This window comes from Hypomesus nipponensis, chromosome 19 (genome assembly GCF_054491055.1).
Source record: "Hypomesus nipponensis isolate SF chromosome 19, ASM5449105v1, whole genome shotgun sequence".
Classification (NCBI taxonomy): domain Eukaryota; kingdom Metazoa; phylum Chordata; class Actinopteri; order Osmeriformes; family Osmeridae; genus Hypomesus; species Hypomesus nipponensis.
The window spans coordinates 11244836-11259074 of record NC_140379.1 but is presented as its reverse complement, the minus strand read 5'-3'; the positions used below and the strand labels follow the sequence as shown (position 1 = coordinate 11259074).

The 14239-nt window shown below is 38.6% G+C and overlaps 1 protein-coding gene across 2 annotated transcripts in view; it reads left to right on the top strand.

Moving 5' to 3' along the window:
• Window positions 1-14130, top strand: part of tspan4a (tetraspanin 4a) — a 40910-nt gene extending 26780 nt beyond the window's left edge. For both annotated transcript variants that reach the window (XM_084682534.1, XM_084682533.1), the window contains 6 exons: window positions 578-769; window positions 4688-4762; window positions 11030-11131; window positions 12056-12187; window positions 13403-13486; window positions 13645-14130. In XM_084682534.1, coding sequence (XP_084538660.1) covers window positions 578-769; window positions 4688-4762; window positions 11030-11131; window positions 12056-12187; window positions 13403-13486; window positions 13645-13713 — 654 coding nt within the window. In that variant the 3' untranslated portion in view covers window positions 13714-14130. The remainder of the gene's footprint in view (window positions 1-577; window positions 770-4687; window positions 4763-11029; window positions 11132-12055; window positions 12188-13402; window positions 13487-13644) is intronic.
• Window positions 14131-14239: the final 109 nt, after the last annotated feature.

Here is a 14239-nt window from a genome sequence, read left to right as displayed (position 1 = left end):
TCATCCATCTCTCACTCTACTTTTATCTCACAGTCTCATCATCTCTCCTCATCTCTCTCTCTCCCCACTCTTCCTCTCAGAACACCATTCCCCTGCTGAGTACTCTAAAGAGGGAATAGGGGTTACAATGGGAGACTCTCAAACAATGACTGTCCAGCTTCTCAGAACATGGTCACAACACAAAACCTATCTAATCATTTGGGGAACACAAAGACATGGTTTATTTCCTGCCATGCCCTACATTTAGCTCAAGTTCATTAAGAGGGATCTAGCATTGTGTTACATTTGGGAATAGACGAGAGAGAAGGGGGAAACAATAATCACATATTTACACATGAAAATCTCAAAGTACTTGTTATGTGTATGTGGAGCAGATGTGCATTTCTAGGCAGTGCCTGGGGAAGTGAATGTGTGTGTGTGTGTTTGAGTGTGTTAGAGAGTAGTGATGGGTTTACAATTTGGGATATTTTATATATGTAAACTATATTGTCTATTAGGGTTAGTTTGTTTAATTATCTCTTTTTTCATTTCTCTATCTCCCTCTTTACCTCTCTCCCTGTCTCTTTTTCTGCCTTAGTTGGGGGGTTGTGGAATACTCGGAGTGGGGGTGTGGCTGTCGGTGACCCAGGGGAACTTTGCCACACTCTCATCATCCCTCCCCTCCCTGTCAGCAGCCAATCTCCTTATTGCAGTGGGGACGATTATCATGGTGATTGGGTGCCTTGGCTGCGTCGGAGCTGTCAAAGAAAGCCGTCCTTTGTTGTTGAGTGTAAGTATCTGCCATGATAACACTTGCATCATCATCAACATAACAATGATTGTTAATGCAAATGTCACTTTTTTGTTATTTTGCTCAAAAATAAACAGGATGGATCTTATTTAAATATATGACATAATTTTCCATAACAATCTACTTGCATCCACAACAAAATTATTTAACATTAGTCGCACTAACTAGACACGCTATGCATTAAAGCTCTTAGTACACACTCATGAAGTGAGAAAATGTGTTCAAACTTATTCTGAGGCTTTTACAATTGGAGCATGACCTCCAATTTCTTGTCTTTTTATCCCGTCGGCTGAAAATAAAGTTTTAAAAACAAGATCTTTATCCATTAATCAGATCTCCAAATGAAAACAGCTAACACGCTCACTGTCCTGATTCTTAGACTCACTCACATCTCATGCCACAGCCAACCATGACCAAGCAAAAACACATCAACAACTGAAATAAATGTGTTTGAATACAGCACACAGTTGGCAAACCTGATACTTAAAAGTGTTCATTAGAGAAGCTCCCCAATAATCCTGCAAAGAACCAGATCAAATCCAAACCATTTTTATGAAACAGCACAGCAGGGGTTGCAATCATTCAGCAGGACAGTCATAAAAAGAAATTGCAAGACCATGTGCCCATCATTAGCAGCTGTCTTGACATTTCCCATGGGGCGCTCAAAGGCACTGACTGCTGTGCCAAGATAATAAGCCAACCCCTCTATAAAGGCCGGCACATACAGTATAAAGATAGATGGGAGATCATTGTGTGTGACGATGAAGATTTAAAAAACCTTTGTTTCAAGAAGAATTTAGTGCTTTAATTATGGGTTGAGGAGAGAGATACACAAACACTCTTAAGAGATGTTCAAACATCAGTTTAGTGTAAAGACTCAGTATGTCGTTTGTAGTATGTCTACATATGACGTGTGGTTTATCCAGGACTCTAATAATGCATCTGTTACTTTACATCATATCTTCATGTTTTAGTGTTGTCTTCTATATGCTTTCATTGGTCATTTGGAATTAGTCATTAACTGAGGGATGGACATTCTTCCATATACGGTAGCTTATTCCTTTTAATTCAACATATTATCATGAAAGCATTGTCTTAAGAATATGATTTTAACAACAACTACCAGGTAGACTCCTCAAACAAAGAGCTGGATGTTGTTTATGGTTTGTCAACAGAAGCCGAGTAAATATTCTGTTGATTGTATTTGTAATATTGAAGATCCATAAAGCAGAATGTGTTTCAAAATGGTTATGAATCCATTAGTCTTCACCTTCATCAGAAATATTTCTAGCTTTTCTATCCACACCAGTACATTTAATTAGGGTCCAGAAATGTCGGATTTATTCCAAATTACAATCGCATTTCACACGTATATAACATGACAGTAAATACTTGCTCAAGGTATTAGGCGAGGTTGTGATAACTGGGGGGAGGGGTTAAGTCGCTGAGGCTTTACCTTAATATATTGGAAAACCAAAAATGCTTATACACAAACAATCTTTTCAGAAAAGTGGACATGCAATTATAACATGTAAGAGTGACAGAAGAGAAATAAGCCAGCTGAAAGAAAAATACATTCTGATGACACTGCAGGAACTAAATACCTGTTGAGTTATTACTCCTGGCAGTGGTCCCTCATGTGTTAGCAAGCTGTCCCAACCTGCTGGAGCCCAAATGCCATTGATTTGAGAGGAAATGTCCAACTGCGCTGAACTGTCAGCTCTGCACGTCATCAACAGTGTTGGTTTGTATCTATGGACAAAGAGGCACAGCTAAAAGTAGAAATCCTAAGCAGGGACTAAATGTGGGGGAAATCAATCTAGGCACCAGGGCTTTGATTGTGCCTCATCCCATGGCACACTCCTACCAAGGGACTGATCTCAGCTGAATTGGAATATCAGCAAAGTGTGCACAATGAATCATAACATACACAGTTGTTTGTGTGTGTGTTTTTGTGTGTAGGGTGGGTGGGTGGTTAAACAGTTTTCACACACACCCACAAACATAAAAGCAAACTGACACAAATGCTGATGCATGTGCACACTGATGTGCTCCCACACACTAAAACAAATAAGTATACAGTATATTGTTTGAACAACACATCTAATTACTCAACAGTGTTTGCGTGGGTTATCATATATTTTCAGTGCCAGTCATAACAATGTGTCATGCACAGAAATGCGTCACAAACACTATGAGTACATGGCATTGACATTGGCACAGCATTGGAGATTTAACATTGAACATTTCAGTTTGACTACGATGAATGTTGATCTCCTTCAAGAATTCACAGACAAATTCCTGTTGACAAATTTGTATAATTAAGTTAGATTAAGACACATTTTGAAGTCAGTATCCTCTGGCAGTCAGTATAATTGCCATCCAATTATTGTTTTTATAATTGACAGCTGATTGTCTCTCATTTCAATGGGGCAACACATATCCCTTACAATATAGTTAGTTTTAAATTTATTTTCATTTTTCTGGTTCACCATATTGTTAAAAATTATGTCTGAATGCCATTGTCTAGGATTTCCATTAATTTTGCCATGACCATGATAGTACAGCTGAAATCTCTTGAGATATATTTATTGCCTGAGGCAAAACAGGAAGTGCTTAAGTCTTCTCATGATTGGTCAATTAATTTTGAAGTATACTAAATTGACCCACATTAAATGTTTACTTCCCAAGAGGTGATTTGCATCTTTTATTCAGTTTATTTTTTTATTTTTTTGTCCCTGGCCCTATAGGTTGTGCTTCAATAGTTAAGAGACAAATCCTAGGATTTCAGGTGTCATTGACATGATTGGGAGCTGACGGATTAGTAAAAGGTCACAACAGGGTGCACATGCACAACAACCCAAAAGTTTAACATCAAATCTGGAAGGAAAGTGTGTAAATTAAATATAGGTTTGACGGCAGTTTGTCTGTGTCTATCCCCCACCACAGTATTTCATTTTTACTTTACATGTTTTCCAACATGGTTGCATAACTGCAAAGCATTACTAAAAACTCAGGCACATATCAAGAAACAGTGGGGACAGATCTTTGAATTGAGGACAGAAGAATAAAGCACTATGTGGCTTACAATGAGATGTTTCATACCTTCCTATTGTTGATTAATGCCTTGTCTCGCCTTCAAGCGGTGTGGCTGCTGAGGCCTTGAAGGCAAATAGACTGTACCACCACATCCTGAAGCCTGTATCACGGCTAATTCACAAGTCACATTTCTGGATAGCTCTCTCACAAAATGAAAGGATTTGGTGGTAATGCAGCAACCAACACTGACCCCTTTCCCTCTTCTTTGTCACTCTCCTTCTCTTTCTGTTTATTGCTCTTATTGCCGTAAGGCCTCTAGAGCTATGCTTCCCTTTATCTCCCTTCACATTTCACTTTCTCACTCGCTCCTTTTGCTACTGCTGTTCAATGACAGTGAAGAGGACAGGTGCTCCCTTGTGTGAGGGGTGAGATGTAGTTTTCGCAGAATGCTTGATGGATTAGTCAGCTAACTGTCTCAATTGCTCACATGGGTCGTCAGGATGGGTGTGTGTATGTGTGTGTTGTCGGAAGATATGATAGAGCCCAAAAGTAGATATTCTGTTGTTCCACTCCAACCAGCCTAACTTGGAAGGATTGTTATACATCCATGCTCTCTCTGGGCTGTCAATCATAAACACCAAAAGTGAGGGATGTAAGGGTCTAGAATCTCTCGTCTTACAGCAACGCTCTCTTCCTGACACCGTGGGCCTCTCCAGCTGTCTGACTCTCTTCTATGCTGCTGCGTTAGACTTCATTCTTCACAGATAAGTGTTGTCACCATAGAGGAGCTCTCCTCCCTGGCTCCTGATAAATTGCACCCATAAATACTTTGTTCTCTCTGTCTCCCTTTCCCCACAGTTTTTCATCCTTCTTGTCCTCATCTTCTTCCTGGAGATACTATCGATCATGCTCTTCTTTATCTACCAAGATCAGGTATGTTTATTGCTAATCACAATTCCATCCCCATACTGTTTATTTTGTAATAATAAATACATCTTTTCATTCAATTTAGAAAAATAGGATGGAAGCATTTTATGTTATTTTACTAAGAAAGTTGACGTCTAGAAATTCGAAAAAAAGCCATTTTAGATGGTTAGTAGTCCTCCTTCAACACATTTTGCTGGGTGTGTGGTTTAAATAAAAAATACTGACCATGCCTCCCATCCAAGTTATTTTTGTTAAAAATATGGGTTGAAAATCTGCTTTAAATGCTTTCCCTGTGAAATAAACAAGTCAAGTTGAAAACAACCCCAAGAAGTGCTGCCTTTCCAACATTAATATGTAATTTTTGTGCATCAGAGCATTTTTCAAGAGATGAATAATACAACTCATGGCATTGCAAATTGTATCCATCTTTAGCTCCCATGACAAGTTGTCCTCCAATGTATTGACCACATGCTCCATTATGCATGAATTGGGATTTTTTTGTTCCCCAAGGTCTGAGGCCAAGTCTGCCAGTGTTTGTATAGCCATGTCTCTCTTTGAAAATACCAAGCCTCTATGTTTGATAACTCCCCCATCCTTGTTTAGTGTATTCTCTTTGACACCGTAGCATTGTACCTTGTGTTGTCTTTTATCTGGCATTATGTAATATCCATGCAGCCTCAATTGGAAGCAGCAATCCATTCTGTATTTCCTTCGCAGTCTGTGTCTTGGTGTGTAATCCTATGAGTGTTGCTGAATTGGCCCTGTCTCCTGGGCTCCCAGCCAATAGACTCAGTTCTCTTTCACTTCTATGAATGTCATCAACACTGAGGACTCAGTGCCTCCCTGGGCCTGTGTTCCAATGAATTGCATGGGATCATGTCCCCCCCCAACCTCTACCAACACACACACTTTCAGAATTATTCAGTTACAACTCAATCTACTCTTATTGAGCACATTGATTAGAAATTAAAAAGAAAAAGGTAGAAAGAACTGTTTTCAGAAAAAGGTAAATTAGCAAGTCTGGTTGACATGCCGGAACTGCCTGATGGGTGCTCTGATTTTTCAAACCAGAGCACTCTCACTCATCAGAGAGATACAGTGCCAATGCCTAAAGTGTGTGTTCTTCATGTTCTATTTTGCCATTTGTGGAAGCTTGTGTTATTAATACTGGACTGGATTCAGATCGTTATCAGTTAATTTCAAGTGTGGGCGCTAGTCTGACCCAAAAAATGGGCACCTTTGTACCTTGACACTTGTGAACAGTACTTTGGAAGGGAGTTATTTTTCCAAATTAGGATGTGCAGGTTTTAAAAACACAAAAGGACATCATTAAACTGGATCACTACCTTTTCCTTCCAAAAAAGAGTTGTAAATAAGTCAGTATGGTTCATCTTTGATGATTAGTCAGTATCAGTTTCATCTTTACACCCATTACCCCCCCCCCCTCCCCCTCCCCCTGCCCCTGCCCCCTTGCCACCACCCAACTCCCCAACTGATGCTCACGATTTAGGAATGGTAATTCTATCCTAAGGCTTATTTCAGGTAAGATCCGGCTCTTACAATATTATTATTCTTGTAGCCTTGGTTTACTACACTGCTTCGCCTCCACTATTGGTCTGGATTTCCACCAGCTGTCTCATGTCACAAGCACACACTTGCACACACATGCATGAACTCTCACACAAACATGCACACACATACAGACACATACAAGTGCACACACGTATGCACACACACACACACACACACACACACACACATACATACATACATACATACATACACTCTAAGAGCCAGCGGTAACCCTCTGTGCCAGTTGTACAGCTGTGTCTGTGCCATCTCCATCTACACTAACCCCACTCCAGTTCTGGGCATTGGCCTCGCATTGATTACAGTAATACTACCAGAGGCTTCAGGCTTACAATCTGTTGCACTCTAATAGACCATAAAGGATTTTTTTTCTCCTTGAGGTACTCAAAGAGTGTGGAAACATCTATTTTCTATTTAACATGCTGGGGTTATGTTTTCATAGGGAACACAGTATGGTATTTGATATTACTAAATAAATAGGAAGTTCTCAGTAAAACTAAGTAAAAAGAGGTGTATTCAAACTATAAAAGCACTCATTGTTACAGTAACACATCAAGCGTACACATCAAGACCTACTTTCCTGTCACTGTAATTAACTATTTTTTCCGTTCAGAACTTTTTTTATTGTATTACTATATTAAAGTTCTCAAAATATAATCACTAAAATCTAATCAAGTTAACAAAAGAAGTAAAGTTAAATTACTGTCATGTGGACGTGTATTTTTATTCTGACTCCTCAGCCACCCACCATGCCTTGGGATGAGTGTGTTTTGTTAATGGGATACTGTCTGTCTTTATTGCTTTCACACAACTCTCCAACATAGCCTGTATATGAGGAGTATAACACAATCATAGTGTATTGCATTTTTAGGTGTAAGTGGATCTATTGTCAATTTGTATTCTCCGAATAAGGCTCCTGAAGGTACAAGGCTACCATTGAGACCAATGTACTATATTACCTTGGGCATTTTCAATGTCTGGTTGGATGTGGGGACTGTCAATCAAGACACCTGACCTCTCTTCCCTCTGCAGATGGATGGGTCCTAATAAATAGGTGAAGGTGAGGTCATAGCAATGTAACAAAATGGTTACCAGTGTAACGATTGAGCTGTGGATGGGAGCCGTGTCTAAATGACAACCTTGTCTCCCAGACTGTTCCCTTCTGTGTTTTAAGTGGCATATGGTTACAACAAATAGGATTTCTGTCATCTCTTATCCCTTCTCTGTAAGGTTTTCTGAGATGGCATCTACACCTGTTATCACCCAGTTGAGTACTACACAATAGTGAGTGACAGGTTGTACACCACCACCCCATCCTCCCTCTTGTTTCCCTTTCGATCATAATTTTAAATTGGGCATTGAAGTAAAAATTGGCAGTTGACTATGATGTCATGACTTCGACTAGATAGTAGACTGAGTTGTTTGTCTTGTGACAATCTGCATGGTTTCCAATGAAACTGTGGAAAATAACTGAAAATGTTTCATTGGATGTGAGGTGATTATAAATTAAGTTATGCACAACAGAAAAGTAGCGATATCACAATTTAATTTATCTTCAGCCTATTCTATCCTTATAGCCTTATCACTCTGCTTCCTTTAATCAGATTTGGCATAAACCGCCCTTTTTGTTTAACCTTAGAAACTTTTTTCACTGAAATCTGGGACAACCAATGATATCAGGGTTGTGTTACCCATGCCTGATTACATTGTTTCTATTTTATGGCATATAACTATCTGATTGGTGATGGTGAAATGTCCTATGAATCACATTGCTATGCCCATTATATAAAACTAACATCAATGTGACAATAATCTGAATATTCCTAATACAGGCTGCATGTTTGTTTTTGTAGTTTTGTCATTGAATTAAGCATTTTCCAATTAATTTATTGTAACAAAAGCTATTTAAAGTTAATTGACAAAAGGTTAAATAATTTGGTTACTGAATATACAAGGAACTATCTGAGTGTTACAATTTAATGTCACAATCATGTTGAGATCACAACATAAAAGGACAATCAGGTAAAGCAAAACAATGATGGGAAAATCGCAGACAGGAAATGCATGTGTAAGGATTTCTATGAATAACTATGAATAAATATGAATGCATTTGAATAAACATATGATATTAAGTGAACTGTGACTACAAGAAGAAATGCAACACAAAGGGCCCCTATTTCGACTACTCTCACGGGGAGCAATTTTACACAAAGGGAAGATAAGAATATGAGCAATTTTGGGCCTATTTGGGTCTTTGGCTGTTGTTCATATTTCCTGTGTTGCTGAATTGTTGGAGTGAACCCTTCAAGCATTATGTGTAACAGTGCTATTACTCTCCAAGCAAGCTTTTAAGTCGGCTTCTTACAGCATGAGCTATTAAATTACAGACCCTTACAGAATGAAAAAGAGCAGTGTACTTTTAACTAAATTGTGTTTCATACCTCTGAGCATCAGGAGAGTGAACTATGTGAGTCAATCAATGGCATGGACCTCAGCTGCCATAGAAATCCTAGGGCCCACCATAAATTGTAACAACTTAATTACAATTGCGAATCAAGTTTGTACATTTGATTGAAGTCACCTATGTTCTTGAATGTTAACATGAATAAGGGTAATCTCGGTGTATAAATCAAGCCATTTGATTGTCATCACTAGCCACTAGAGAGGGAACCTTGAGTCTGAGACCCAAGACTTGAGACGCACTTACTTTAAATGAAAGACTGTACAAAAAGTAAATAAAACAATATTTTTTTTCGGAATATCATAACATTTTCTAAATTATTGGTTTCTTAAGATGGTTTAGGTTTATAAAACAATCCCACAGCAGATGGAAAAACTATTGCCAAAAGAGGCTGGATAGTTGACTTATGAAGACATGTTTATGGTGTGTTAGCTGTATCTGGGCTGATTAAAATATGTGCTCAAAAGGGTCATCCAAAGGGATGTGTTCTCTTTGTCCTCAGTTTTTTGTATTCCTCCCATGTAACTAATCTCTGTCCTTGTCTTTCTTCCCATTTATGATCAAATATTACATGGGAAACATTACATGTGGGTAGCTGAATTGACACACTTCTCTTCTAATTTTGTCTTCCTTCTTTAGTACATTTGAGTCATTTAGCAGACACTCTTATCCAGAGTGATAGTGATAGTCGTGCAATGCTTTTTAATCAGGGATAAGGTCTCCTTAATGTACATTATTTGGTGTACTTTTAGATGGCAGCAGTTTCCACATAGGTGTGAATTATTCACCTAGGTTTGTTTTCATCTCTTCTGTGTTGTATCATCTCTTCTCCTCATCTCCCTTGTGTGCACTCTCTCCCTCTCTTTCATTCTATCTATCTCACCCCTTAGAACTCTTTCCTAAAATCCCTCCTCTCTATATACCCTTCTCTCATTCTGAATAATTGATTGTTCATTCTCATGTTGCCTGCTGTATTTGAGGGCCACTGCAGTTGCGAAGGACAAAATGCTGTAGACAGGGGAATTAAAGCTTTCAGAGATTTGTGGTGTCTAAAGTTGTAAAAAGGATTACTGGGTTATTTGTCTAATAACAATCTGCTTAAAATGTTGTTTTTAATATTATTTTAAAAATTGAGATACTTCGAAACATTTCTGTGATTCCGGTTTTATTTAGTTAGCAAATGTAATGTAATGTAGGGATTGGAAATAACCAAATTACATTTCACATAATTGTACCCAGATGCACTGAATCTGGAAAACAACCAGATCAACTCTAAAGGCAAACTAGCCAAGTGCTGTAGTTCCCTGCCCTATGGTCCAAAACAGAATGTTTAAATGGTCTATAGACAAATTAAACAAGAAGGGGAGAGGGAGTCTGACAGCAGGGTTGACAGGCATAGTTCCTCCGCTGGGTTGAGATTCTACTGAACTACATTATCCAGTCCCAGTGTTGAGAAGAGGATTGTTAGTCAATGGAGATCATTGAGATCGATGTGTTGTTGACGTTGCCAATGTGTGAGTAAAGTTAAACGGCACACATTAGTGTGTGTGTGTGTGTGTGTGTGTGTGTGTGTGTGTGTGTGTGTGTGTGTGTGTGTGTGTGTGTGTGTGTGTGTGTGTGTGTGTGTGTGTGTGTGTGTGTGAAAGAGAGAGGGGAGAGAGAGAGAGGGAGAAAGGCTCTTTCTTTTTCTTTGACACAGTTTTTAAAATAATATTTTTTTTATAGTTGGTTCAATAAAGGCTATCAGTTATGGTCATTTGTCAATATGCCATAGCACATGTCCTACATGTGATTGTTTACCATTCAATTTAATGTTTGTTAAACTTATCAATACCTCTGCAAATCCATGTATGTGTCTAATTGCACTCCAAATGAAATGTAGTTCAAATAGAGACAAGTCTCAACTGGAAACTCATGACAATCCATACTGCTATAGTACCCTTGAGCACCATCATTAAGTTGGGTGTATTATGTCTACAGTTGTTACCCAATTCTGTCAACTAAATGTGGCACTTGCACAAACGTGTAAAAGAAAGGAAGAACAGAAGGAAGGTTGTATTATTATTTATTTTTTAATCAATACAGAGACTTACTGTACAGTTTATCCTCAAACTGGGCCAAGATGTGAAGGAGCAAAAAGTAGCCCCTGAGGGGTTTGTACAACACAAACCTTTAATGTACATATTTTCTTTGATTCCTCTCTCCCTGTCTGCCTTGTTCAGATTGACCACTATGCCCAGAGGGATCTGAAGAGAGGGCTCCATCTTTTTGGCACCGAGGGAAACGTGGGCTTGACGAATGCCTGGATGATTGTACAAACGGATGTAAGTTGCCTGTAGACAGGCTAGGTTTTACCTCTCAAAAGCCCAGCCTCATGTCCTCCTGTTTTTAAATGTGTGAAAAATATTTTTTCAGATGTAATCATGCTTGCACACATGATCACGCTACTTAAAGTGCCCCCTGGTGGTAAATTATTAAAATTGGTAAATTAAGAAAACTTCAGCTATGAAAAGTGGCATACAAATGCATTGTTAGTAAAGGGTCTAATTACATGTTTACTTCTACCACCGAGTGGACTTGAAGCGATGCAATATAATCTGATTTAGTGTGAAGCCTTGGGTCTTAAAATAGGTTACCAAAAGCTGCCGAAAGAGTGGAATGCAAATTATAATTACAAACTCCCCCCAATGATTGGAGTTTGTTTACAGCTTCACTTTGATTTTGCTTTTACATTTGTATTATTCATAGTCAGAAATCACCACACCAATGTAAACACAAGGTGAGGAAAGATACTTGGATTTAGGAAATGCAACGTAACTTTTACGGTTGTGGTGAAAGTTGTTGGAAAACATCAAACACTGATTCCATGCTGTGGGGTTGTTTCATGATAGAGTGGACTACTTTTACATCACATGGAGATTGTGATGACTGTTTGTTACTTGTAGTAAAGGACTGTGATGGGACAGAGGAATGTGTATATGTGAGAGAGGGATTGAGAGAAAAAAAGAAAGAAAACAAAGATGGAGAGAAAAGAAAACAAATGGAGAGAAACAGTTGGTGTGGACTCTGGCACAGACTCTGGGACAGTATATGTTATTTGCTTGAGTAACTGTGCTGATAAACTCACCTGCACAATCACTGTCAGTGTAAGTCAGTGAACCCCAGACTAAGATAGAGATTGTGTGTGACATTTCTAGCATAAAAAAAAATCCATTGTACCTCAGATGTTGTATCTCTCTGTTTTGCAGTTCCGGTGTTGTGGTGTAACCAATCATACAGATTGGTTTGAGGTATATAATGCCACACGTGTGCCAGACTCCTGCTGCTTGGAGTACAGTGACAACTGTGGCCTGGATAACCCAGGGACCTGGTGGACTGCAGTAAGTACACCTACACACAGACACACACACAGACTAACAAACTAATTGAAAAATGCTTTTTTTGCAGCACAGCATAGAGCTATGGAAACTTGTTTGGGCCAACTGTTTAGGTTTTTCATATTTGGTTCTGTGTCAGAATCATGGCAACAGTAGGGGGTGGGGGAGCACGTACATTCAAGCCTATTCATTTGGTGAGAAATAGTGAAATGCTTTTTAAGGCCGTGAGGCCTTGAAATACTTCAATATCTGTCTACATTTCTCCTTAGCAAAAACTGGCAGAAGCTGGGCAGATATCAAGTGTTTACAAGGTTTGGGTCTGTCTTTTGGAACCTGGATGTCAAAGTTAAATACATTTCTCCGGGTCATATTTTGACACTCACATTACTTTCTATGGCAACAACACATATCACAACATTTTAGCTTCTCAGGAAATGTATTCTCTTTTAACATGAAGTCAAGACAAATATATATGTATTCAATTATCATCTTATTAATAATAATCCTTCCTTCATGATCTACAACGGTCCATGGAAGTTCAATTAAGGTCATTAATCATTTGGGATGTTCAGTAAACTGTTTGTTCAGTAAACTTGTCTCAGTGGAGGGGCTTGAAATCCACTTCTGACCATGAAAAATTCAGCTTGCTTTCTTGTCTAAATGATGTCCCAATGCACTGCTGTAGTACTGTGTGCAAGTTACTCCTAACCGTAAGTGCAAACACAGACAAGGGGGAGGAGAAGACACTTTACCGTGGATCAGGGGCGTAGCCACGGGTAGGCCTGGGTAGGCACAGGCCTACCCAATTTGTTCTACCCAAAAACAAAAATATCTCCAAAAAATTATGGACCGGGTGCACATCGCAAAGTAAATAAGTAAAAAAAACTGAAAAGATGCCTATCCATATTTTTCTAGGCCTATCCAAAAATATTTTTCTGGCTACGCCCCTGCCGTGGATGAAATAAAAAAATCCTAGTCAAGGGCGTTCTTCTTCATGAACATAGATACAAATTGTAAAAAACGTATAGATATTAAAATATTGAGGTTTTCATACAACAGACTTCACTACTTTTGTGATCATTGTAGTATCAAACTACCCATATAACCGAATCATTATTGAATCACTTGAGTACTTTAAAACCTTGTGTTTATTTGAAGTGAAGGTAATATATTGAATTGTATCTATATTGTAATGTATTCTTTTCTGTATCTCTGCAGCCATGTTATGAGCGAGTGAAGGATTGGCTAAATGAAAACCTGGTGGCACTTTGGATATTTGCTCTGTGTACTGCTCTCACTCAGGTACATAACAAGAATAATACAGCAGCTACATTCAAAACAGGAGTAATACAGCGGCTACATTCAAATCAAGAAGAATTCAACAGCAGAAGTGATGGGTGATTTGATGTCCATTACGTGGATTATTTGTCTCTAATGTAATCTCTGTTTCATCTCTACAGATTCTTGGCTTGGTGTTCTCAATGACCATGTTCTGCCAGGCTGTGAAAGTGGAAACCTTCTATGCCTAAAACCTGGTTGTAAAAGAGATTTGGATTGATCTCAAGGTGGGAGATAAACCTACCCTTTTCCTTCCAAAGAATGTTTTTTTCCGACCCTTGTCTACTCCATGACACTCAATTTGTTGCCTTGCCAACCAACCCTTATGTTACAGTCCACAACATTTCTGTAATACGCAGCAACACTAAGTCGATGTAATTATTGGGCTGAGCTATACAGTAGGCTACACTATGTAAGATTGTACATTCAGTTTGGTGATCAACATACAGGATTACGAACATATATAGAAATGTAATTCTTTTTCTTAAAGATATATTAATTTGTATTTATTTTGAAAACGTTATGATGTAAGTGTTTAAAAAAAGGAAGCTAAGCACCATGCAAGTATGTGTGCATGGTTCTGACAGGTGTGGTGTTGATTAAATGTTTTGGCTCATAACAAGAATCTTGCCTGAGTATAACTCTGTTCATGAGAGATGAATATAGCCAATACTAAGGTGGCCCTGAAGTGCAAAACACTACGGCAAATAGGAAAAC